The sequence below is a fragment of the Panthera leo genome, chromosome B3 (genome assembly GCF_018350215.1).
Source record: "Panthera leo isolate Ple1 chromosome B3, P.leo_Ple1_pat1.1, whole genome shotgun sequence".
Taxonomy (NCBI): domain Eukaryota; kingdom Metazoa; phylum Chordata; class Mammalia; order Carnivora; family Felidae; genus Panthera; species Panthera leo.
The window spans coordinates 48,555,088-48,580,421 of record NC_056684.1 but is presented as its reverse complement, the minus strand read 5'-3'; the positions used below and the strand labels follow the sequence as shown (position 1 = coordinate 48,580,421).

The window sequence follows — 25,334 nt, the reverse complement described above, 5'->3', positions numbered from 1 at the left end:
CTTGGCACACTTTATCTTTGCAGGTGCCCTGGGACACTTTCCTTTTGCCTTTTGCTTCTCACCCCTCTTTTGATTGTTTAAAAATTCATTTACACATCTATAAGTTCCTTGAGGTGAGGACTGAGCTAGATATCTTTGAAGGTCTCGGCCCTGACCCCCAGGGCCCGGCACAGTGCCAAGCACACAGCAGGCATGCAGTAACACATTTGTTGAATGCATGCACGTGATGTCTACGTACTTCAATTTGGTTAAAGTAGGATCCTACTTGTAGCATTTTTCCTAAAGAGTTTTGCATTTAGAGTAAAACGTTATCATTTTCATAGTAAACAGTATTTTTAAAAAGCATAAGAAATATGGTAATAAATTTAATACAAATTGTGCATCATGACTATTCTTTGGTTATTTTTAACAAATTATTTGGTTTTTTGACTAAAGTGAAATACTAAAAATATAAAAATGCAACTATAGAAATTAGCTTAGTCTGTAAACATAATAAACCCTGTAAACATAGATTTACTACGTAATTGTGCAAGTGTAAAGAATGACTAGAAAAGTACTATACACTTAACTTAGTTCTTCAAGGCATACTTAGAAATACTGCTCTGTGGAGCTTTCGTTTAATGTTCGAAGAAGGAATTCTTTTCCCCTAAACGCGAAGGAGTGATGACCATGCTGATGAACCATGAGGATATACAGGAAAGGCAACGGAGTTAATACTCTTCACGTTCTGCAAATTTGAACTTGCTTCACATATCTTACAAACCACCTTGTTTAGTAAAGCTACATGTTAACAAAAGCCAAATACTTTTAAAATAAAGAAGCAAACATTTTTTGTTTTTTGCAAGTGAGTCAGTTGACTAAAAGTATAGGTAACACACTTCCCAAGGGTCTTCCAAAAATCTGGGTGCTAAGGTGCGGCAGGAAGGTCTACAAAATAATAAAGAGCTGCAGGCAGCACTAAGTATATTGCAGTTTACTCCATTGTAAAGTGTTCTTTTCCAAATTTCAGTTTTCCTTCTCAAAAAGCATCACACTTTTCACACATGACACTTATCACAAATATTTCACAGTTATCATTTCAGTAGTTTAAGAAACAACTGCCTGGCCAATACTGTAAAAGAGGTAAATGTTAAGGACAGAACTCACTATTTCAGGCACACAGGACTTATATCCTAGAGTGTGAACTCTAAAGACAGAGAAACAGCTGTGTAAATGCAACACATTATTTAAGAGTGAATGAAATAATGGTAAGGCTGTCATACTATTTTTTCGTATGCTTTTATATGATTTTTCCCCACTCTCTGGGAAGAAACAATGGCCCAGGTTTAGTAGTTCCCTGGAAAACCATAAGTCAAGATTTTGCTTATACAAAAGAGGCAGTGAAATACTACAGATTGTTATTTGGAATCTAATCAACACCATCAAAACCCTGAGTGTTCTCAATTGCCATCTGAAGTTTATCCCATAATTCTTCAAATGATTCATAGGGTGGCAAGTCCAAGCGATTAAAGCTGAAAGAACAGAGAGGGACTGGTTACCACGCTGACAGACCAAAAGTAATGGTGCTACTCATGACATGGTCAACAATGCTGGAAGACGTTTTATCATTGGGGAGAAGGAAGATACAGGACTGGACTGTAGCCATGCACTCATCCCATGATTCTTGGTCGTGTCCTGTCAAAACCACCTTGACTTCCAAATGTCTGGGTTCATCTGCTACTTTAATCTCCAAAAGGGAATGTTCCAGCTTCTCTTGGGATGGCCCATCCTTCATGCAAGGGAGGCAATATATGGTCAACAGCTGAGACCGGCCTCTCCAATGTTCACCTACCTGGACTTCAAGCCCAGGCCTACCTGGCAAAGATACACCTGTTCCTGGGTTGGTGTTTCTGCTTCCTCCATTGCTGCTGCTGCTGCTGCTGCAGCACAGAGCGGCTAGACCTTCTGTACCTAGACTATCTGTCACGGGAGCTTTACTCTCAGAAAACTCATTCTCTAAGTGTTTAAGAAACCACTTACCATGTATGGGCTCTTGGCAGCTTTTCAGGGGTACCCCACTGTTCAACTGTAAATGACTGTGGTCCATTTGAGCCTGTAAGGAAGAAGGGTTGCTCTGGTTTCACTCATTCTCTTATTTATTTATTTATTTATTTATTTATTTATTTATTTATTTTTGAGAGAGAGAGAGAGAGAGAGAGAGAGTGTGTGAATGGGGGAGGGGCAGAGAGCGAGGTAACACAGAATCCGAAGCAGGCTCCTGGCTCTGAGCTGTCAGCACATAGCCTGATGCGGGGCTCGAACTCAAGAACCGTGAGATCATGACTTGAGCCGAAGTTGGACGCTTAACCAACTGAGCCACTCAGGCACCCCTAGTTTCATTTATTCTTTATAGGAATCCCTAGAATTTCACAACTCATTTTTCCAATGTAGAACTTAAACATGCAGAGAACTAATCGAGTTTCTTTAAACTCGTAAGAAATTAAGGCTCTCCTATACTTGATGGCTTCATCGTCCAGACAGGAGATAAAGATTCCCCTCCATCAGCTCGTCTATGGCCACGGTGTCTCTCTGCCTCTAGGTAGTATGTCTGGTGGTATTTTTGCTGTTTCCTAGCTCTGTGTTTCCATATACCACCTCCTTCATAGGTACAAAGAGAAAATGAGTTATTTTCTTTCTTTTTTCAGTCCCACTAAAAAAAGCTTTATTTTTTTCTGATTATATAATCTCACGGCAAGAAAATTGAAGCAATAGAGAAAAATATAATGAAGGGTATAAAAATAACCTCAAATTCCACTATTAAATCTGATTTATTAGATCATGAATCATTTTGTGCATGTGCATGCATGTGGAATTTTGTTTGCACGTGATCATGTTATCCATGCTACATTTTTGTTTTATCATGGACACTTTCAGAAATTTTTTTTTCTTTGAAGTTTTCACTTAGCTCTTCCTTTCCCCAATTCTCAGCATCCTCCAACCACCCAGGTAATCAGTGTTAATAACTCATGTAAAACCTTCCATACTTTTCCCCATATCTTATAATCTATCCAATTATGTGTGTGAGTGTAATTGCCAGAAGCAGTACTAAGAATATTGGCTATTCTCAATATTAGTTTTCTCAAAAAGTATTGCTTTATACACACCATACATCACAATTATGTTCACAGTTAAAATGTCAGTACTTTAGTCATTGTTTTCCATAACATGGAATAATATATATTTCCCTGCCTCTTGATTCTCTCACCTTAACAATCCATTGCAAAAATTTCCTCTAAGTCAACCGATATAAACCTTACACACTTTTAATTGGCTAGATGATAGTGCATTATAATATTAACATTTTGAAGCAACTGCTACTTCTTTCTGAAAGTGCATAAGAATTTGTGTTATATTCTAATCAACCACCTCTGGCTCCATGTGTGGGATATTTCCCCCAAATTCCAAACAATTCATGAAATTGGTGGATGGCTGTAGGCCTGGACTGCCTAAAAGAGGGATGTGGAGCTAGACATGGAAGCGGGTGTTTGTCCTGCCTTGATCTTTCCCTATTGTAATTGGCTAAAGTGTAAGAAAAGAGAAAGGAAGGGAAGTCACGGGAAATCACTGCAAAGACAAATGCAAAGATATCTAACTAGGCAAGGAAGGGGCGTCCTGGTTAGGGCAAAGCCCCATTCTTCTCAGGGTGCGCGGTAGCTCTAGGCGGGGAAGTGGCAGGTGCTTAACGGGTTCTGCAAACAAATATACGTGAAGCTTAAGGAGACCAGGTTTGCTGAGGAGGAGACCGACGGGGCTGGGGGTTAGTGATCCCATCAGACAGCGGCAGCTTTGTCTTTGCGTGAAAAATTCAGCTCAGTAACTACTGACGCAGCAGTTCTGACTTGTCATTCCCAGAACAATTCTAAACTTCGTTGTTGCTCTGAGTGGGACTCTATCTGAGCTATACCTTCTCTGAAAGATATTCTTCTTAAAATCTTTAAAAGCAAGTAAATGTCATTCCAATAAATAGATATTCATTGATTTGAGAAAAGGTGATCTACATCAGAAACAGTAGGGTTTTTAAATGTTTATTTATTTTTGAGAGAGGGAGAGGAGAGTGGTGGGGGGAGGGGCAGAGAGAGATGGAGAGAAAGAATCCCAAGCAGGCTCTGCATTGTCAGCACAGACCCTGACATGAGGCTTGAACCCATGAACAGTGAGATCATGACCTGAGCTGAAATTGAGAGTTGGATGCTCAACCGACTCGGCCACCCAGGTGCCCCAGTGGTTATTTTTACAAAACACACCTCTAGTGCTATGAGATATATCAACTGGAAAACAGTTTGATAGGATCTGCAGAATTTCACTTTATAGTAACTATTTTGAATATGAAAGATATGTGCAGTCTTGTCACCAGTCCTGCCATTTCCTACAAAGCTGAGGAATAGTAGTTTCATGAGATTCTCTACCCTCTAATCACTACCACATATACATGCACCACACACACACACACACACACACACAGAGGCAGGCACAACACACAACCACGCACATCACACATGCCAATGCACATACACATGGATTCCATGATCAAATACATTTTGGAAACCCCTTTTTTTCATAGTAAAGATTCTGAACGAGTCCCAAAGAAATCTACTCAACTTTGTTTAGTCTAGTATTTCCCTCAAATGTATTTCCCTCTTTATTTTTTTTTTTTTTTGTACACTTACTAACATTCTGTGGGACGTTACATGTTGCCCTAAATTATCACCCTACAGACAATGCTTTTTATGTGATGGAACATACAGTGGGAATCAAATTTAAAATTCAAGGTTGGAGGGGCACCTGTGTAGCTCAGTCGGTTAAGTGTCCAACTTTTGGTTTTGGCTCAGGTCATGATTTGATGGTTCGTGAGTTCGAGCCGGCTTGGGATTCTCTTTCTCCCTCTCTCTCTTTCTGTCCCTCCCCCCCCCCCTCCAAATAAATAAATAAACTTTAAAAATATAAAATAAAACTCAAAAGTAGAAAGTAACTCGAGTCATTGTATGCTTTTTCCTTTGGTATCTGATTAGAAGGTGTGCGTATCTTCTGGTGTACTTCAGTGTGTCTGATTAAATCATCTAAGGATCTTAATTCTTTTTACTAAGCTAAATGTTTGTATAAATGATAGAAGCTTGAAAACTAATCAGCAATGAAAAGACAAGTGGCATCACTCCATTTTTAAGTGATCTATGGAAAATCCTTACCATATAGTTCCGCAAACCCATTCATAGGCACACGAGATGTGCCAGTGACAAACTGGAGTAATCGGATTCTTTTCTCTGAATCCATCATTAGAACAGCCTGAATAAGATAAAAACAGCATTTAGGAATATCACTGGAACAAAAGTAACACAACTATCCTGAAGAATGCTGTCAGAATTTTTGGTATTCATGATCAGTTATTAAATGTACACCTTTCTGTTAGTTACATTTATGTTTATGGGTGACTATAAAGTTTCTAAAACTTCACTTCCAAGGCTACATGGTACCTCGTTAGAATGAGATCACAGTCTTCTAATGAAGTGACAAAAATATCTTCTTGGATGTGAGTCACGGCTTTTTAAAAATTACATTTACTGATATTATTGAGTTGCATACACATTTCTCTATTAGATGGAAAATCACATTTAAAGGAGCCATGCAGGAGTCCCAGAGAATTCACTGTAGGTTATTACAAGTGCTCTCAAACAGTTTCTAAGTTAATAAGGAACTAAGCACTCATTGCAGCTGTTACTGCCATTTACTACATTCTGAACACTTACTTATCTATAAATACCTATGGAGGTTGGAACTACACCCAGAAGGTAGACGTATACAAAACAACATCATCGATGTTATCTCTGTGTAATCCACTAGTATGGTTAAACATGATTGAATCTATTGAAAAGTAATTTATGGAAACAGAAGCTTTCAATTACCTTCCAAAACCACTGTATCACTTGATGGTTCATACTGTAGCCATTTTTATACTTTGTGTGTTCTCTCCAGTCATTCACATCGACATCTCCCAATCCACACATAAGAAGCTACATAATAAGAAAAGTCAAACTGTAGACAAGAAAAATAATGAGTATAAAAATCCTGTTTTAAAGTAAGAATGTTTCTTACCTCTAGTTCGTTTTCATCGAAAATTTTGATGAGATCCTGTGGTATTAGTTCAAAAAATCCCTAGTAGAAAGAATGTATTTAAAAACCTGGTTAGCAGAGTCGATCCTCATTCTTATACTTCAGCTTCTGGGCTGTTACTGGAGAAATCCCACATCCACAGAGATCCCTACCACTACCCAGCCATGGCTTCTTAAGTTAACCAAGATTTCAATACTGGCAAGAAAATGTATGTGTCCACAGTCTGTTTTCTCTCACTGATTCCTCAAAGCAGCTGTTGTGAAACTTCCCCACATTTCCCAAGCCGCTTCCTTCTCTTCCATCCCTTCTTTACAGCAGATAATTTTATTTGAAAGAGAACATAGGGGTGCTTATGGAATTCCCTCAGCCTTCTGCATTCCCACGTACGAACCAGCACCGAAATCCATTGTGGCCCCCTTCTCACTCAGTGGAGACGGGTACTGCTTTCTCTCTGTGCTTTATTTGCTTCCCCAAGGGGCTCATTTCACTAAACCTCCTTCCCTTTATTATCTCACTCCTTATGCATTTACATTTATTTAAGCCTATCTACCTTAAAAATACAACAAAAAAGCAAACCCGTCTTTCTTCTCCTTACTGCCAAGTTATTACACATTACTGAACCCACCCGCTCACCCTTGTCCCTGCCTCCACCCACTGCTATCTGACCTGCCCGCCACTGCTTCCCTGAAGCTGTGCTGGAAAGAGTCAAAGACAGCTCTGGGGCTAACTCTGATAAACACTTTCTAGTTCTGTATCTTATTTGACTTATCCACACTATGATATTGTCGAACACACCTCTGTTCTTGAAACTTTGCCTGCTGTTGGTGGTTTTTCTCTTGTGCCTCTGTCTGCATTTGCTAATTTCCTTCAAAGTTTCCTTTCCTTTTTCTTTTTCTTAAAGCAATGTCTGGTCCAACTGAATTAGTCTCCAGGTCCAGGGTTATGACCCAGATATTGCTGTGTGTGTTTTTTTAAGTGTATTTATTTTGAGAGAGAGAGAGAGGGTGAGAGAGCGTGTAAACAGGAGAGGGGTATAGAGAAGGGAGAGAGAGAATCCCAAGAAGGCTTTGTGTTGACAGAGCTGGGGCTTGATCGCGACCTGAGCTGAGATCAAGAGTCTGTCGCTTAACTGACTGAGCTACCCAGGTGCTCCGAAGTCTCCTTTTCTACTGCTCATTCCTTCAATGTTGGTGTTCCCACATCTCCACGGTGGCCATCTACTTTCGCTGTTCTTACCATTCTTTCCAATTTCCCGCCTTACCTAGTCCACAGCTCCAGTGCACATAAGCAGATGATTCCCAAATCCATGCTGCCCCCCAGATCTCCATCCTTTAAAGCACACTAAGCTCCAGTTGTCCCTTTGGAATGCCATTCAAATACACACACGGCTATCTTACCACACCACCTTAGCTCCTGACTTCCTTTTTCTCACCTGGATCCCCGTAGCACCTTCCCATCTGGCCCTGCTGCTAGTCTCACCCATCTCTAACTCACTACCCACCACTTCCAGAATGGTCTAAAATGTAAATTGAATCCTCCTGTTTTACTGGAGAACAGCCTTTAATGCCACCTTCCTTCCCCTCATTCGCCTTCCACAAAAACCCCAAATTCCATCTGTTTTCAGTTTAGCAAAGAGACCCTTCATAACCTGCTATTGCTCAGCTTTCCAGCTTAGTTCTACCTCCTGCATCACCTCAACAGTGTTTGAATTGCTGGCATTTTCTCTAACATGTGCACAGTCTGTCTTATTGCCAGACTACATGTGCCATTCGTTGTGTTTAGAACACAATGCCTTCTTCTGTGCGGCTGGCCAGGTCCTCTAGGCCTTCCCTATCCCTTCCTGCACCTCCTCTTTCCCTTTTCCAGCTCTTCCCTGTGCTTACCAAGCACTTCAAGCTTGCCTCTGTCCACTTCACTCCAGATGCGCTGCCCTCTAAAGCAGGACCTATGTCTTTCTGCCTTGTGCAGCACCACATACATAGTGAGTGCTCGATACTGAATAAATTAAAAAGTACTTGATGAATATGTAACAGAAGATTTTAAGTTAGTTTAAGAAATGAGTGCACTGACAATAGCCTAAATGTCCACCAATGGGGGAAATTTAAATAACTTACGAATTTACATTATGAATAAAATGCACCCCAAGCACAAGGAAGGGTAGTTATGCATCTTGACATGTAAGGATCTCCAATAAATATTTGATAAGAGAAGAAAGCAAGTCAGAAACCAACATGTATAGTGTGTTCCCGTGTAGAAAAATAGGTGGCATATTCCACTATCCCTACAGCAGTCTTTTTTTTTTTTTTTAATGTTTGAGAGAGAGAGAGAGTGCGAGCAGGGGAGGAGCAGAGAGAGAGAGAGGGAAGATCCAAAGCAGGTTCCATGCTGTCACCGCAGAGCCTGATGTGGGGTTCGAACTCAAAAACCATGAGATCCTGACCTGAGCTGAAGTCAGAGGCTTAACTGACTGAGTCACCCAGGTGCCCCTCCCTACTCCCCACTCTTGACTCTTATTCACCTAAGATTGCTTAAGATGCAGCAGTCATGACTGGGAAAAGATGAGAAGTGGGGACTGACATGAAGGGGGATTGTCAATGTTAACTGTATGCACTTCTTCAATGACTGAGTTTTAACACTGAACATCTGTCCATTTTAATATTTTTAATATAAAAATATAATGAAAAATTATTTTTAAAAGCCAGTCATCTATTAATTCTTCCCAGACATGGTGGGCCCCAATACTTGAAACTTCTGAATTTTACTTTAAAATTACAGAAGAACAAACGAAAGTAAATGAATACCTCTTTAAAAGCAGCCATTTGCTTCTGGATTCGGTTTACAAATCGCCACTGTATTACAAGACTAAAAAGAAACAAAACATTTCATTTTTTTCACATGAACCAAGGAAAAAATTTAAGATATATTTATTCCAGCTGGAAACAAAATAAATAAATAAATAAATAAATAAATAAATAAATAAATAAATAAAGGCTAGGTAAGCCCAAGGCAAAAAAGTGATTATGAATGGATAATATGGCATTGTAATAGAAAGAGAAAAAAGAACACTGAGACTCTGGTGATGAAGGAAGAAAGAGAAAGAAGATACAAAAGGTCTTCCCACAAAGAACTACAAAGTTATTTCCAGTAAAGTATTTATTAAATATAATAAAATACTTACTAACAAAATACTTACTAAATATATTCCTTTTTGTTCTTGTTGGTGACAACAATTTCGGATCCACCAATTTTCAACTCATGTTGATGTGTCTGAAATTAAGCATGATATCTTGATATGTTATTTTAGTGAAAAAAATAAAATATACATATCATAGTTATACCAGAAACACAGTGTTTTAAATTAAATCCATTCACAAGCTAAGAAAACTTAAAATATTAGTTTTACTAAAATAAACATGGAATGAGTCAAATGTCAAAGAAAGCAGAAATTCTTGCTGAGACAGCTTTTGTTACTGGAAAATAAATTTAAAAACAGAGCACAGAAATGTGTTCAGAATATGAATTATTTAACTTCTAAACTTGAGTTATAACAGTTGTTGCAAAATTTATGTACCATTTTAATTAATCAAAATTTACAAACCTGTCCAAAAAGTTCTTCATCTATGACAAACCTGAGGTCCAGTTCTGTTGGATCATTTTCAAGAATCCATCTTAGTGAATTGTAATACTCACTATCCTAGATGAGGAAATTGCATATTTAAAATTTGTACATAACAAGAAAACCCATGAACCTGGAAACAAAGTATGCTGAGGGTCTGAATACTTGGACAAAAGATGAAAAGTCAGTAGGACATCTTTTCCTATACACACGTGATATAAAAAGAATGCAGTAACTAGAGAGAGAGAGCACGAGCAGAGAGGGGCAGAGAGAGGGAGGGAGAGAGAATCCCAAGCAACCTCTGCACTGTCAGCATAGAGCCCAATGCAGGGCTCAAACTCACAAACCATGAGATCATGACCTGAGCCGAAATCGAGAGTCAGACGCTTAACCAACTGAGCCATCCAGGTGCCTCTGAGTGATGCCCAGTTTGAAAGTTTGAAAATCTATTTCTATGTAGCAGCAGTGGAGGTACAGATTTTATTATCCAGTTGAAGCGTCAAATAAAATGGTTTTCTGATGAGTACTAACTTCCATGGATACCCAGGAGCACTTAGCACCTTTCTCATATGGCCAATTGAGAGTCTGTTTAAGAAGCTATGAGCAAGTTGTTATGCATACCCGGCCCAAGTTAAAGAAAAACCTCAAATTAAATACAGAACCTCAATTAGACAACTCAAATAACCAAAATCTTATGAGTCATAAGGAATTACACCATCCACCTTGATAAGGTATCCTAAGAAAGGAATCAAAAATGTACTTGGTACCCAAGAAGAGATCTTGGAATCCATGTGTACACACAGTATATGAGGCTATTCAGTACAGGTAGCAAGGCTATAGTCAGGGCTTTAATCCTTAGGTTTCCATTTCTTTATAGTGGCCTAACCACAAGGACTGCCATTTTGAAAATATACGCCATTTATCATAAAAGATCACAATTCAAATGTTGATGCAAGAAATACATAAACTTGTTGTATATAGCACATTGAAGTAATTAGGGAGAAGTTACTGATATTGTAACATTATTTGAAATGCATCAAAAAACAAAAAAAGATGGATTGATGGACACATGGGGGAACTGATGGATAGATATGTAATAAAATAAGCCAAGTATGGAATCTTGGCGGTGGAGCACATATGTCCACTATAAAAATTTTTTTAAATATTTATTTTGAGAGAGAGAGAGAAAGAGAGAGAGAGAGCGCTTAAGTGGGGGAGGGGGGGAGAGAGAGGGGACAGAGGATATCAAGCAGGCTCTGAGCTGACAGCAGTGAGCCTGATGTGGGGCTCAAACTCAGGAAACATGAAATCATGACCTGAGCCGAAGTCAGATGCTCAACCAATTGAGCCACCCAGGTGCCCCTGTCCACTGTAAAATTTTTAAACTTTTATTATGTGTTAGAAAATTTTCATAACAGAATGCTGGGGAAAATACGTGTTTATAATTTAGAACACGATAATCTTAATTTCATCATTAAATTCTAACTTTAAAATAACCAGTTGCTTGTTAAATCATACTTTCTCCACATTATAAGTGAAAAAGACATACCACTGATTCCATATCATGAAGTGTTATTGGTTTGTGTAGCATCATCTTGTAAAATGGGCGGATGAAAAAACCTTTCAAAAAAATAAAATATATTGAAAAATGATTACCAAATGAAAGAAATAAGATAATTTTACTTAAAAAAAAAGTTTTATGCTTAATACTAACCATCCAACAGTTTGCCATGATAAACTGCCATTCCCGCTACCCGGCCAATAAACTTGAAGTAAGAGAGGTGATCCTCATTACACAATCCAGAGTTTGGATTTATCTGCAGGGTATAATTATCCCTGTAAAGACAGCCACATTTAAATGCTCCTCTCCACACTTCATATAAAAATTTTAATATGACAAATAATTATAAATTAGCTCTCTCTTTTTGGAGTTGTTTACTTCTATTAGAACCACATTAGACCACTGGATTTAATGGTTTTAAAAATAGTCATTTCTGTCAAAGGGTGGAAACAACCCAAATGTTCATCAATAGAAGAATGGATACACAAAATGTGGTATTCCTCTCATGTAATGGGCCTCGAAAAGAAAGAAAATATGCTATGCTGTGGATGAACCTTAAATACATTATGCTGATGAAATAAGTCAGTTACAAAAGGAAAAATACTGTATGATTCCACTTAAATGAAGTAACTAGAGTAGTCAAATTCACACAGAGGCAGAATGGTGACTTCCAGGGAACAAGGGAATTAGTGTTTAATGGGTACAGTTTCAGTCTGGGATGATGAGAAAATTCAGGAGATGGATGGTGGTGACAATTGCACAACCTTGTGAAGGTGCTTAATGCTGCTAAACTGCACACTTAAAATGGTTAGAATGGTAAATCTCATGTTATGCATATTTTACCACAGTTTTTTACAGAGTTATTTCTGAAACAACATTAGTTATAGTCTCCCCTTTCTGGCACATTGTAACACACATTTCCTTGCATCATAGAACGTCTTTGTTACTTTCATTTTTTTTTTTTAATTATATTTTAAGGAGGGCGTGAGCAGGGGAGAGGAGGAGAGAGAGAAGCGAGCAGGGGAGGGGAGCAGAGAGAGAGGGAGAATCCCAAGCAGGCTCCACCTACAGTGCAGAGCCTGATGCGGGGCTCTTCTATCCCATGACCCCAGGATTATGACCTGAGCTGAAATCAAGAGTTGGATGCTCAACCGACTGAGCCACCCAGGTGATTTTTTTTTCTGTCATTGTGAATACAGTTATTGTGAAGATACTTACGTAGCAGAATATTCAAACAACCCATAATAAGGGTTAAACATTTCCTTTGAGATCAAGAAGAACCATTCTCTGGCCACTCCTCCATAATCTAATCCCTTTTCACCATCGAACTCAATCCACAGTCTAGCCTTGAGAAAATCTGCTCTCTTGACACCCATAATTCTCCGGTAAGAGTCCTCAAGGACAGTTGCACGGCGAAGTTTCATTTCAAATTTGTTTGGAATGTCATTCTGAAAACCCAGAGAAGAGAGACGTATGCTTTAAATCAATTCAACATGATGGCAAATTTATTTCTCATGGAAATAAAATCATTGTGTTCTACCTTGTGCCCAAGACCCTTTATTAGGGAACACATGACTAGGAATATCGCCTCATATTTCCTTTATGGTATAAAAGAATTCACACATTTTTCTCTAATTACATAACAATATAGACTTTTGATTTTTATACTGGAAGAGGCAGTTACTGATAGTGGCAATAATGCTCACAATGAAGGCATTTCATGAGCAGTCGTTTCTATATTAAGTTCCAATACCATCCTGCGACCTACAGTCTAGCCAATGCCTGCTATTTGCTGCCTGCCCGTTGGTTCAGGGTTTTTCCCAACCTCCACCTTTCTTCCTTGGAGCCTCTCCTGCCACACTCATTAATAGGCACTAACATTTACAGACTGTCCCAGGCATGGTTCCCAGCATTTTAATGGGTGAACTCATTTACTCCTCATAACAACACAATGAAGAAGCTATTAATATGATCTCCATTTTATAGATGAAGAAACTGAAGACAGAAGTTAAGAAAGTCTTAGCTCTCAAGTCTCTGCTGTCTCATTGATTTTTTTGTATGTCCTTTTCTTATGTGACAAATGTAGATAACTATGCTTTTAGGCAGATCTTACTGTAAATTTTATAAAAAGATATATGAATATTTCACTCTTGAGTGCTTTGTGAACAATGTGCAAGTGGAAACCCATAAGAGAAAATTTTGTCACTTCAAAAAAAGGCAAGAGAGTTTATTCTAATGGAAAAAAAATCAATTTCACTCTTAAGATGTTTAGGGAAAATGGAAAGCCCTACAGAAACATAGTAATATAGGCAGTTTTTATAAGCAATATGAGCATAATATAGGCAGTTTCCTCTGCTGCTTACGCACTTAAAAATAAAGGCAATATTGGAGGAAAACACTTTTAGACTAGACACTAGGCATCTGTGCAGCCTAGCATTTACTGAGGGACTGCTCTTGGGCAGCCGCATGCTCTGGGCCAGACCGCATGCTATGTAGCTATGGTAATGGGGATGGGAGGTAAAAAGAATAAAAATGTGGTATAAGATATGGTTCCTTCCTCAAGGAGTTTATAATCCAGTTTGCGTGTGAGAAACAAATGTAAATGTTACTAATCCTGAGACTTGGAAGAGTAAGAAAACTGCTAATAATAAAGATATAAGCCATGTTTGGTGGGACCTAAAAGACTGAGCTATATTAATTGCAAGGGAGGTGATCCAGGAGGCTTTAAGAGCAAGTCCTGACTAGAGGGAGAGGGAGAGGGAGGGAAGGCCTGAGGAGCAGCAGGCCAAGGGAAGAGCACACAGGGGAGTCTCATGTATTTAACAGCGAGAGGGAGCAGAAAGGAGGGAAGGGGTTGCAGTGAGAAGAGAAGGTGAAAAGTCACCTGGGGTCAGAGTGTAGGAAGCAGGGGTGCTGACTGGGAAAACTGCTGAGCAGGGGGTTGCAAGATCAGATTGTTCTCAGAGGCTGACGGGGTGGAGTAGAGGGTGGTTTTAAAAGGAGAGACAATGGGTGCCTGGGTAGCTCAGTGGGCTAAGCATTGGACTCTTGATTTCAGCTCAGGTCATGATCTCACAGTTTGTGAGTTCAAGCCCTACAGTGGGCTCTACACTGACAGAGTGGAACCTGCTTGGGATTCTTTCTCTCCACATCCCTCTACCTCTCCCTCACTCCAGCTTGTGTGCTGTCTCTCAAAATAAACTTAAAAAAAAATTTTGGGGGGGTAAAATAAAAGGAGAGAGAAGAGGCACACCAATCAGTTAAGGACCCTGAAACAGACCCTGTGAGAGAGGGAGGGCAATGGAAGAGACAGACGGCAGGAGGAGCAACTTCCCTGTTTGGGCTGAGTAGTGGACCAGAGTGTGGATTCTGGGGTCAGGGTCTGGTGTTCAAATCCCAGCTCCATTTCACATATCTTTTCTAGGATTAATTTCCTCATCTGTAAGTTGGGACAATAATAATAGTCATCCCATGGAGCTGTTTCAGAACTTAATGGGATAATGCATTTCATGTGCTTAGTTGGTATCTGGCGCGTGGTGAGCTCAATAATGATTAGCCACCCTTGTTCCTAACTAAGGAGATGGTAAGAGGAAAAGGTTAAAGACAACTCAGGGCTTTGCAGCGATAGTTTTTAAACATTTTTATTTGTTTTGTGTTCTGCTCTTTTGCTGTAACGTGTCTGATACGAATTTTATTTTTTAAATCCTACTAGGGACTTTTTGATAAACTAAGGATGCAGGTTCTTAGACTCTTCCTCATGCTCTTGAGTCTCTCCTTCTGGAATAACTCCATGTTTCTTAACCTTTCTTTCATGTTTTTATCTCTTTATATGCCTTTGTTGCATTCTGGGTAACTTTCTCTCTTAATCACCAATATATGTAATTTTGATCAAGCACACGAACTGTGGAGCTAGACCACTTGTCTGGCTTTGCCACTAATTACCATGGGACTTGATCACATTACCAAATCTCTCTGTGCCTCAGTTTAGTCACCTACAAAATGTGATAATAACAGTCCCTTCCTTATACAGTTAGTATAGATTTTACATGAATACATGTAAATTGCTAAGAAGAATGTCTGATATGCAGTGAGAGCCTAATAAGTATTACTGCTTTCATTGTGGTTTCTGTGTTCTGTGACCTGTTTATGAAGGCTTTGTTCCATATCTCCTGCTGCCTGGAAGACATCAACAGTTAGATACTGTAATATATTTGAAAGAGTTCAGAGTGGCAAGTGGAGAAGCTAGAGCTTCTATTCTATCAGCACATTTTCATTAAGAGTGAAAATATTTACCAGACCAATAGATCAACAGTCTTAATATCCCAAAGAATTTTAAGAAGCAGAAGACAAATTTCCAGAGGAATTTTTACACAGTCAGTATTGAAGATGAGTTTAAAAAGTTGCTGATGTTTTAGGCTTTAATTAAGACACAAAATATTTTCACTAAACAACTATTATATTTCATTCTTTGTTAAGTTTTGGATGAAAAAATCTGTGGTAGCAGACCCACCATCTTGAATCTTTGGAAAAGCAGGCTTCCGGCTTAGAACACAAGAAAGTGTAACCCAATATAGCCACCTAGTGGCAGTATTCCTAAACTGCAGGGAAAGGGGAAAAGTATGAGCAAATTAGAAAGGCATTACAAAACGGTCATCACCAACAGAAATGAAATAGATGGGCAGATGATGAGTTTAGTTCCAAATATTAAATTTGTAGTGATGGAAAAAAAAAGTATACTAAACACATCTGATAAGCAGAAGGAGACCAGCAACAAGAGCACTGTTTCAATCACAGTTGTATTTTCAAATTTTGAAGAGGTAGGTTGTATTTGAAGTTGTAGGGAATGAATAACTGTCACTGGAAAACAACAGTCCAAGCAGAAAAGGAATCTAGAGAGCCCTCCTACACAATCAGAGACCAGGCTGCGGGATCATCTCCTGAACTGCTCTTGCTCAGATTGAATCCCAAGCTCCACAAACCCCACTAGGAAACCAGGTTAGAGCTCTTTAAGAGCAAACTTTAATACTATTGTTCTATATTACAAGATATCTTGAAAAATAAGGAAACACAATATAATTGTGGTCTCTAATGACATGTAACATTGAGTAGTCAAGAAAAAGCAAGCTTTCCACATAAGAAACTATTCAAAGTTGTTAAAATAGAGAATAAATTCTCTATTTTTACTTTTAAAAGTGCATGTCCCACACTTTCAGTGTACAGAACAATCATTCCCAAGAACTCAATATAAATATAACTAACCTGCTTCTTCAACTTTCTTCGGAAGAACTCATACTTTCTTTTGTAATCCCTGGAGTAGGGCACTGCCTTGAGTTGAAAATTTTGGAAAAATAAAAAAGGTTTAGGTTGTTTTTATTCTGGAACAATTTTAAAAGTTCCCCTCTGGATATTTTATGAACATAAGTTAAAGGCATTAAAAGAGAATATTTGGAAAGAAAAAGTTTAATTTGCAGAAAAACAAATACAAAACTTTAAAAATTTTAATTTCTCTGTTTAAGATTAAATTGTATTCAGCAATTCCCACGGCTGTAATTTTCATCATGCAATATTCTTGAAATGCAAAAAGCCAGAAACAGGAAATTTCTTCCAAGTAGAGAAATATTAGAAATGAAAATTTCCATTTCTAAAGAGACCTTCAAAGTGATTTCTCCATTAAGGGAACAATTTGAAAAATGTACTTTTTCCTTGAACTCTGAGGAGTTGCCTTTTTTACCCATTATTTAAAAAGACTAAACATGGAGACTAAAGAGTAGTCTGAAAGAACAGGATATTCAATTTCACTTGTTTTTGTGAACTAGAAAATAATGAAGATCTCAAAACTAAAAATGGAATAAGTAGCTATATAAAAGAAGAAAATGACTCTCTTATCATTAAACTGACTGAAGAGCAGTATAAACATCATACACAATAATATTTATACTTAAATGTAAGTATTTTATATGCCAGTGTTTACAGTAATTTCTACCAAAAAGTTCAAGACACGCCTTTGGAGTTGGTAGGGTGCTGTCTACTTTCTCCCCTGGCACATTCTTGGCTCCTCTCTGATCTGCTGAGGATTGCCAACATTCTCTTTCAGGCAGTGGCAAGTACCAGCCTGAGGACAGGGGCCGACTGCCTTGGCATTTGACTACCTAGTCTCCTCACTAGTCTCCTAAGTGTATTGAAAGGGTAAGGACAATGAGTTTATACCTCTTTTCAAACCATTGAAACCTGGAGTGGGGGTGGTGGGAGAGGACAGAATTGCAGACGTGTTTTCCTCTCAAAGTCTGTAGGATTATGTCCTTGACCATTCACCCTTGAAAAGACAGGTGAGAGGACAATCCCATCAGAGCATACCCATATAAAGAGACTTACTGGTCCAGTTATTGCTACATTCTGCAACCGGGGATCTTCCCATTGTGTTCTTTTTATATCTGAAGAAGGTGAGAAAAAACATGTTGTTTATTAACTTGTGCAACATTCAATACTACAAAAAATAATGTAATAAAAAATCCTATTGCACATACTGTGATTAATATAGAAGATTCTTCCATCTGTATGAGTTCTTTCTTCCCATCCTGGCTATAATGAAGAATGTATTTCAATTATTTTAGAAAAGGGTTTTAGATGTATGGGCAAAAAAACAGCATTGGTTACACAGTTAATTTCCATATTCCATTCTTCATAGAAGGCATCAACACTTTAAAATAACATTACTTATAGTTGTGAAAGAACTACTGTATTCCAAAATACGAAACGCTGGAGACAGCCAAGTTAGATGGCTAGCAGTTCTACAAACTTACAGGTAAAGGCCCCAGATCGTTGGAAGAATCAAGTGATGTCTTTCCTCTCAGATGAGCTGGAATTTTCAGTCTTGGATCTTCCTTTTTTTGTAGAGTAAATAAAGAAAACAACACACACACACACACAAATTTTAAAATCAAGGAAGTCAATCTGTTAATATATTTTCTAATGCCAATTGATATTTAAGATATTCTCTTTTAAAAGTCTACTTTTACTTCGTTTGCTGCATCTGTGAAATGATAGTTTAGCCTATCATTACAAAGCTGTAATCAAGACAGCATGGTATTGGCACAAAAACAGACACATAGACCAATGGAATAGAATAGAGACTCCAGAATTGGACCCACAAAAGTATGGCCAACTAATCTTTGACAAAGCAGGAAAGAATAGCCAATGGAAAAAGGACAGTCTCTTTAACAAATGGTGCTGGGAGAACTGGACAGCAACATGCAGAAGATTGAAACTAGACCACTTTCTTATACCATTCACAAAAATAAACTCAAAATGGATGAAGGACCTGAATGTGAGACAGGAAACCACAAAAACCCTAGAGGAGAAAGCAGGATAAAACCTCTCTGACCTCAGCCGCAGCAATTTTTTACTTGACACATCTCCAAAGGCAAGGGAATTAAAAGCAAAAATGAGCTTTTGGGACCTCATGAAGATAAAAAGCTTCTGCACTGCAAAGGAAACAATCAACAAAACAAAAGGCAACCAACGGAATAGGAAAAAATATTTGCAAATGACATATCAGACAAAGGGCTAGTATCCAAAATCTATAAAGAACTCACCAAACTCCACACCCAAAAAACAAATAATCCAGTGAAGAAATAGGCAGAAGACATGAATAGACACTTTTTTAAAGAAGACATCCAGATGGCCAACAGGCACGTGAAAAGATGCTCAACGTTGCTCCTTATCAGGGAAATACAAATCAAAACCACACTGAGATATCATCTCACGCCAGTCAGAGTGGCTAAAATTAACAGCTCAGGAAAAACAGATGTTGGCGAGGATGTGGAGAAATGGCAATCCTCTTGTACTGTTGGTGGGAATGCAAACTGGTGCAGCCAATCTGGAAATCAGTGTGGAGGTTCCTCAAAAAAATTAAAAATAGATCTACCCTATGACTCAGCAATAGCACTGCTAGGAATTTACCCAAGGGATACAGGAGCGCTGATGCATAGGGGCACTTGTACCCCAATGTTTATAGTAGCACTTTCAACAATAGCCAAATTATGGAAAGAGCCTAAATGTCCATCAACTGATGAATGGATAAAGAAGATGTGGTTTGTATATACAATGGAATACTACTTAGCAACGAGAAAGAATGAAATATGGCCCTTTGTAGCAACGTGGATGGAACTGGAGAGTATCACGCTAAGTGAAATAAGTCAGGCAGAGAAAGACAGATACTACATGTTTTCACTCATATGTGGATCCTGAGAAACTCAACAGAAGACCAGGGGGGAGGAGAAGGGGTAAAAAAAAGTTACAGAGAGGGAAGGAGGCAAACCATAAGAGACCCTTAAATACTGAGAACAATCTGAGGGTTGATGGGGGGTGGGGGAGAGGGGAAAGTGGGTGATGGGCATTGAGGAGGGCATCTTTTGGGATGAGCACTGGGTGTTGTATGGAAACCAATTTGACAATAAATTATATTTTAAAAAATTAAAAAGTAGAAAGAAAGAAAGAAAGAAAGAAAGAAAGAAAGAAAGAAAGAGAGAAAGAAAAAGAAAGAAAGAAAACCTATCATTCCCAGGATACAATATTCAGTTCTCAGATCTCAGAGTAGGATCAGTGTTAAAGCTTCACCTCCATCACAGAAACCATCCAGAGTACTTTGCCCTACTCTTTAGGGATTGTGTCACTACATAGGGTTCTTCTCTAAATAATAACTGCTGAATTAAAGAGGCATTAAACTAAACCACGTGTTATTTCTGAGGCCCTGAGCATGCTTTTTGGCACCTGTCTGTCAGTGTTAATTTATTAATATTTTTTTCAAGCTAGGAAGGTAAGCTCAAAAAGGTTATTAAAGTCAATTCAAATTGCTGAAAAAAGAACAAAATTCAATTTGTTTGGGTTAATTTATATACATTATTGTTTTAATATGATTTTATTACATAATTTATTAAAATATTTTAGTTTCATTAAGGTACTTGGGTCTTTTAAGTAAATTAACCAAAATCTAGTCATCTGTTCCTGATTTTCCGTAAGTTTTCTATTAGTGGTGAACCAACTGCAATAAAACTTTAAGGCTTATCTTCAAATAAAACTACTATTCTACCTAGCCTCCCCAAGGTTTTCTTGGGGAGAAATTTAATTCCCCAAGGAATTAAATGAGCTATGGGTTCAAAAGTACTTTGGAACTACAAAGCAACATATAAAGGTAAAGGATTATTACTAAATATCTTCCTAAGGTTTAATGTCTAGTGAATTAAAAACAAAACAGGAAGTGTGTTTCCATGACAATCCCTAAAAATATTAAAAATGGGCATAAATATATCTTGAGAAGAAATAATACTGTTAAGAATTCAGCATATCTTAAAATGAACAGTAGGAAATGTAGGTTATATTAATGTACCCTAAAGGTTATGGAGAACTGTACATAAGAGTTAAGACTGTTGTTCTAAATTCAAACTGGAGAGTATTAAAGTTACCCAGGTAGTGGTTTTCGTGTTGTGGTCGATAAAGAAAGGCCTCCCATTTGGTGCATGCCGGACTTCCCAGCCTTTAGGAAGGAATCCTTGCTCCATTTCAGCTGGCTGGGTCACCTGCTGTGCTGAATCACTCGGGAGGACCTGTGGTTGAGGGCGTGTGGCACCCTGGCCGGGCTGCAGCTGACCTGTCTCCACGGCGGCCTAGCACATTAATTAAGTCATGTTGTCATGTTTTCCAGAGAACACACAAATAGCTGCGGTTAAAAGGGAACAACCTGCAAACATAGATCTAAACACTACAGACTCACTTTTCTCCTAAAATGTTTTGTCAAACTTTGTTTTTAAAATAACTTTTATAATTTCTCAGCTAATTCTTGAGCAGTAAGATGGTGGTCACAGTCCAAGTCTGTACTGAGGAAGCTAGGTCAGAGGGATGTGACCCAACTGCAAGGGAAGCCACGGTGCCAGTTAGAGGAGGTTGTCTCCGCTTGCCCAAAAAACGCACAAAGTGGGGGATTCCCCATATGTAGAAGTGGCTTTGAATGCTGGGCACACAAAATGAATGGCAAATATCCACTGTAGAAATGGATAACGGAAAAGTAACATATTCATATGATGAAATATTAGGCAGTTGTTAAACACACTGGATCGATATGTAAAACAGCAGGGATAGGATTTTAAAATAATGTTGCACAAAAAAAAGATTTAGAGTTATGTCATAGGACATCTTGGCAAAATTTGAAACACAGGAACATAAGCACTACTTTGCACTGATTAGTTCTCTATGTAAGTGTGTGGAAGAGACTGGAAGAACTGTGTGAGGACAAGGCAAGAAGATGGAAGTCTGCAGCCCAGAGGTGGGCCCTCACCAGGACCCATCATGCTGCACTCTCAGCTCAGCCTCCAAGCCTCCCAGCCTCCCAGCCTCCAGAACTACGAGAAAGAAATTTCTGTTTGTTTAAGCCTAAATAAATAAATAAATAAATAAATAAATAAATAAATAAGTAAATAAATAAATAAATACTGGAAGAATACCCAACAGACTTAATATGGTGTTCCCTCTGGGTAGTGGGACCAAGTGTTTGGCTAAAATGAATTTAGTTTTTTATCTGTAAGATTTTATTTTAAGAATTAAAATGTCTAGAAACAAATATGGTAATTTGTTAATGCTGGTAAATTCTGGGTGTTAAGAAGATGGGTGTTTGCCCGTTTATTCTCTGTACTTTTCAGTGTTAAAAAATTTCTCAGTAAGAGAAATGGTGATAAGATAAAATAAACTTTAAAAAAAGATAAAATAAACTTTTTTCTAAACACTTACAAGGAAATATCACCAAAGGCATTTACTGTTGGCAGGACAAAGTGTCATCGTCACAAATTTCTTAAACGGGTCCTAATCATCACTAAGATTATCTTTTAGCAAAATAATGGTCTTTAAGCATTCAAATAACAAAATGACCCAATCAACCCAAATAATTTTGATCATCAATCTGCCCTTTTATTCCCAGTTGGACTTGTTTTACATGGTAACCAGTGGTAACCACGTATACTGGAGCTCTGTAGGAAATGGTAGCCAATGCCGGCAAACAATTAGAAGATGCTAGCAGCATCCAGTATATACTACAAAGTGATGTAACAGCTTCTATAGGAATGTGATGGCTTAAATTATGTAAGAAGGCAAGTTAACAGATAGATTGCAGGGTACCTGTGCAGTGGGCTTTGTCCAGGTAGTAGTTCTGGAATTGTGATCTACGTAATATGATCTTCCTCTTTCATCTTGTTTTTCTTCCCAACCTGGTGGTAATCCAGATGAAGTAGGCAAAAGCTAAAGTGAAGAAGAATAGGAAAACTGAATATTAATTAAAAAGCAATTCTTTTAAAAGGACCACATCCTTTTCTCACTGCTATCTCTCTTTAAAATGAAGTGAGTTTTAAATTATATTTTAAGGTGTATGAAATGAAGTATACAACATTTTACTTAAAAAAAAAAAAAAGAACAGACCATGATGATGAGAGTGATGCCAACATTAATAAACCATGACACTAGTGATAACCACACACTAAATGCTTTAACACAGATCCTGTCATTTAACCTCCACACAAATCTCAATGAGATAATTGCCATTAGTAGCCCATTTTTATTTACAAGGAAATTGAGGCTTAGAAAATTGGGGTAATTTCCTAACAGATACATTGTTAATATGGAGCTGAGATCTGAACTAGGTAGTCTAACTACAGAATTTATCACCCATGTGTGCTGAGTCAAAATTACCCTGGCCTTCTTTCTGTAAGGGCTGGGGAGTGGCTACTTGCAAGTTTATTACTAATGAACAAAGAGATCTGATTATTTCCAGATTTACTTAAAATAGTCCAAATTTGGTCTTCCTTTTTGGATTCGTCAAGGTTTGGCCTGGTTTCCCAATGTGTCTTATACATAAAAACTACCATCATTGGTCTGTTCACCAGATACACTCTCCCCAGACACACGGGAGCTAGACATACGTTGCTCATAGTTATGATGAGCTGTTAAGTCTACAAAATAATGGAATTTAAAGTTGCCCAGTTTTACAAAGGTCCAATAGTGGTGGGTAGGTAAATGAAATGTATTAGATACATGTACTCAATAGAATATCATGAACTACTGAGATATTCAACCACAGCATGTTTAAATCTCAGGAACATCATGTTAAGTGAAAGAGGCCAGACATCAAACTACAATACTGTATGATTCCACTTATACGAAATTTCTAGAAAAGGCAAAAGTGTAGCTACAGAAAGCAGATGAGTGGTTACCCGGGCTGGGAGCGGGTGCTGGGACTGAGGGAACTTTTTGGGGTGATGAAGGGTTCTTAAACTTGATAGTGGTGATGTTCATACAACTGTAAAACTTTACTAAAATTCCTTCATTTGCACACTTAAAAGTGAGGGGATTTTATGGTATGCAGATTATACCTCAAGAAAACTGTTAAAAAACCTTATCGATATATTGAGAAGAAAAAGGTATGGAAATTGCTTTTCTAGTACAAATAAAAACAGAACTACATGTAAGTACAGAAGAATATAAATCACCTCTAGATTCTGTCGCTCAGTTGATGCACTAAAATTGTTTCTAGGATGAATGCCTGTCAGTCAATTAGAAATGCAACATTTCCCTTGTATGAGGACATTACAAAGCACAGAGAGAGAAATACCATGGATCTCCGCTTAAGCAGGCTCCAGTCTAATGGAGGAAGCCAGGCAAATGGCAATAGTGAGAGTGAGGCTGGTGAGGTCAGTCTTTCTGTGGCATCCACTCTCTTGTAGAGAGAGTGGCCACTGACTGGGCCAATTGCACAGGTATGCGCCCCCCCACCCCCCACCCCCGCCACCCTTCCTCAGCACAGGATTGTGTCTCTCTATTCGTGCAGGGCCACCTTTTTAGATGGATGAACCACTCTTGGGTCAAGGAAATTTGAGCCTCTGCAACCCTATGCTGGAATTTCCATAAAAGCAAAAACAATCCTCACTTTTCAAAATTAATGTGTAGACTGCCATTCAAAATTACAAATGGTGAAAAAAGATGAGGAGACATTCTAAGTGGGGAAATGGAATGCATAAGACACAGAGGAGGAAGAGGATCAGGAAAGGGGGCCGCCTGTTTTGAAGAAAAAGCAGGGAAGGGGTGAAGGCAGCAGGAGGTTCCTGTCGGTGGATGAGGAGGAGGGTAGGCTGAGGGGGCTGGGAGCCTGGGCATTTTCATTTGGTTTCAAACACAAGCAGGGGCTGTGTAAAGGGGAGATAAACTCAAAAGTATTGAGAGTTGAGTCAGGAAAGGGATGGGGTGGGGAGGCCAAAGGGCAGTCAACGTTCAAGGCATGAGGCTGTTAAGGTCTGAGCCTGGGTCAAGGCCACGGCTGGGAACCCTACTGAGAAGGAGGCAGGGGCCTCAGTAGATGTGGACATGAGTGTGAAGGGAAAGGAGAGCAAAGGGCTGATGAACTCCACCCAACCTGGCCACGGAGCTTGCCGATACCAGTGCAGACCTGTCCACGTGACTGAGCCCCAATGTGATGCTTCATGTATGGGGAAGACACCGCTGCTGGGTGGCAGGGGCCAGTGCACAGAGTAGCGGCAGCTGGACACCACAATCTCGAATTGAATGCTGCCTGCAGACCACCTCCAGCCAGCACAGCGCCACAGCCTGGATATCACCCACGGTCACCAGTGGGGACACTTTGCTTTCTTACTGTGGGAGACAGAGTTCTCCCGTTTTGTCTCTAAAAGGTCTACCTCCCCCAGTTCCCCTCCCCTGAACCTTATCTCCAAGAACCTAGATTCTGTGCTGGATTGGTTCATTACTAGGCAGTCAAATGTTCATATTCAATGTCCAAAAAAAAAAAAAAAAGTTCTTGAGTTTCTTATTTTTATTGACAATGAGGGGAGAGGATAAAACTCACCACAGGAAGTGTAGGCTGCTCCTCAAAAGTATAGGCTTGTAAGCTGCCTCTTCTGCTGGAATGATTCTTATAAAAAAGAAGAAGGAGTGACAATAGCTTTAGGTTTGTGATTTGTCTCT

At 38.8% G+C, this 25,334-nt stretch overlaps 1 protein-coding gene across 3 annotated transcripts in view; it reads right to left on the bottom strand.

Moving 5' to 3' along the window:
* Window positions 1-409: 409 nt before the first annotated feature.
* The window catches only part of NEDD4 (NEDD4 E3 ubiquitin protein ligase), a 135,657-nt gene continuing 110,732 nt past the window's right edge, over window positions 410-25,334 (bottom strand). For all 3 annotated transcript variants that reach the window (XM_042941944.1, XM_042941945.1, XM_042941946.1), the window contains 18 exons: window positions 25,216-25,281; window positions 22,485-22,604; window positions 20,783-20,983; window positions 18,122-18,202; window positions 17,846-17,900; window positions 17,694-17,752; window positions 16,581-16,646; window positions 12,540-12,769; window positions 11,475-11,596; window positions 11,310-11,380; window positions 9,743-9,838; window positions 9,338-9,411; window positions 8,946-9,006; window positions 6,127-6,186; window positions 5,937-6,044; window positions 5,223-5,319; window positions 2,020-2,092; window positions 410-1,511 (listed from right to left, as the gene is read on the bottom strand). In XM_042941944.1, coding sequence (XP_042797878.1) covers window positions 1,409-1,511; window positions 2,020-2,092; window positions 5,223-5,319; window positions 5,937-6,044; window positions 6,127-6,186; window positions 8,946-9,006; window positions 9,338-9,411; window positions 9,743-9,838; window positions 11,310-11,380; window positions 11,475-11,596; window positions 12,540-12,769; window positions 16,581-16,646; window positions 17,694-17,752; window positions 17,846-17,900; window positions 18,122-18,202; window positions 20,783-20,983; window positions 22,485-22,604; window positions 25,216-25,281 — 1,743 coding nt within the window. In that variant the 3' untranslated portion in view covers window positions 410-1,408. The remainder of the gene's footprint in view (window positions 1,512-2,019; window positions 2,093-5,222; window positions 5,320-5,936; window positions 6,045-6,126; window positions 6,187-8,945; window positions 9,007-9,337; window positions 9,412-9,742; window positions 9,839-11,309; window positions 11,381-11,474; window positions 11,597-12,539; window positions 12,770-16,580; window positions 16,647-17,693; window positions 17,753-17,845; window positions 17,901-18,121; window positions 18,203-20,782; window positions 20,984-22,484; window positions 22,605-25,215; window positions 25,282-25,334) is intronic.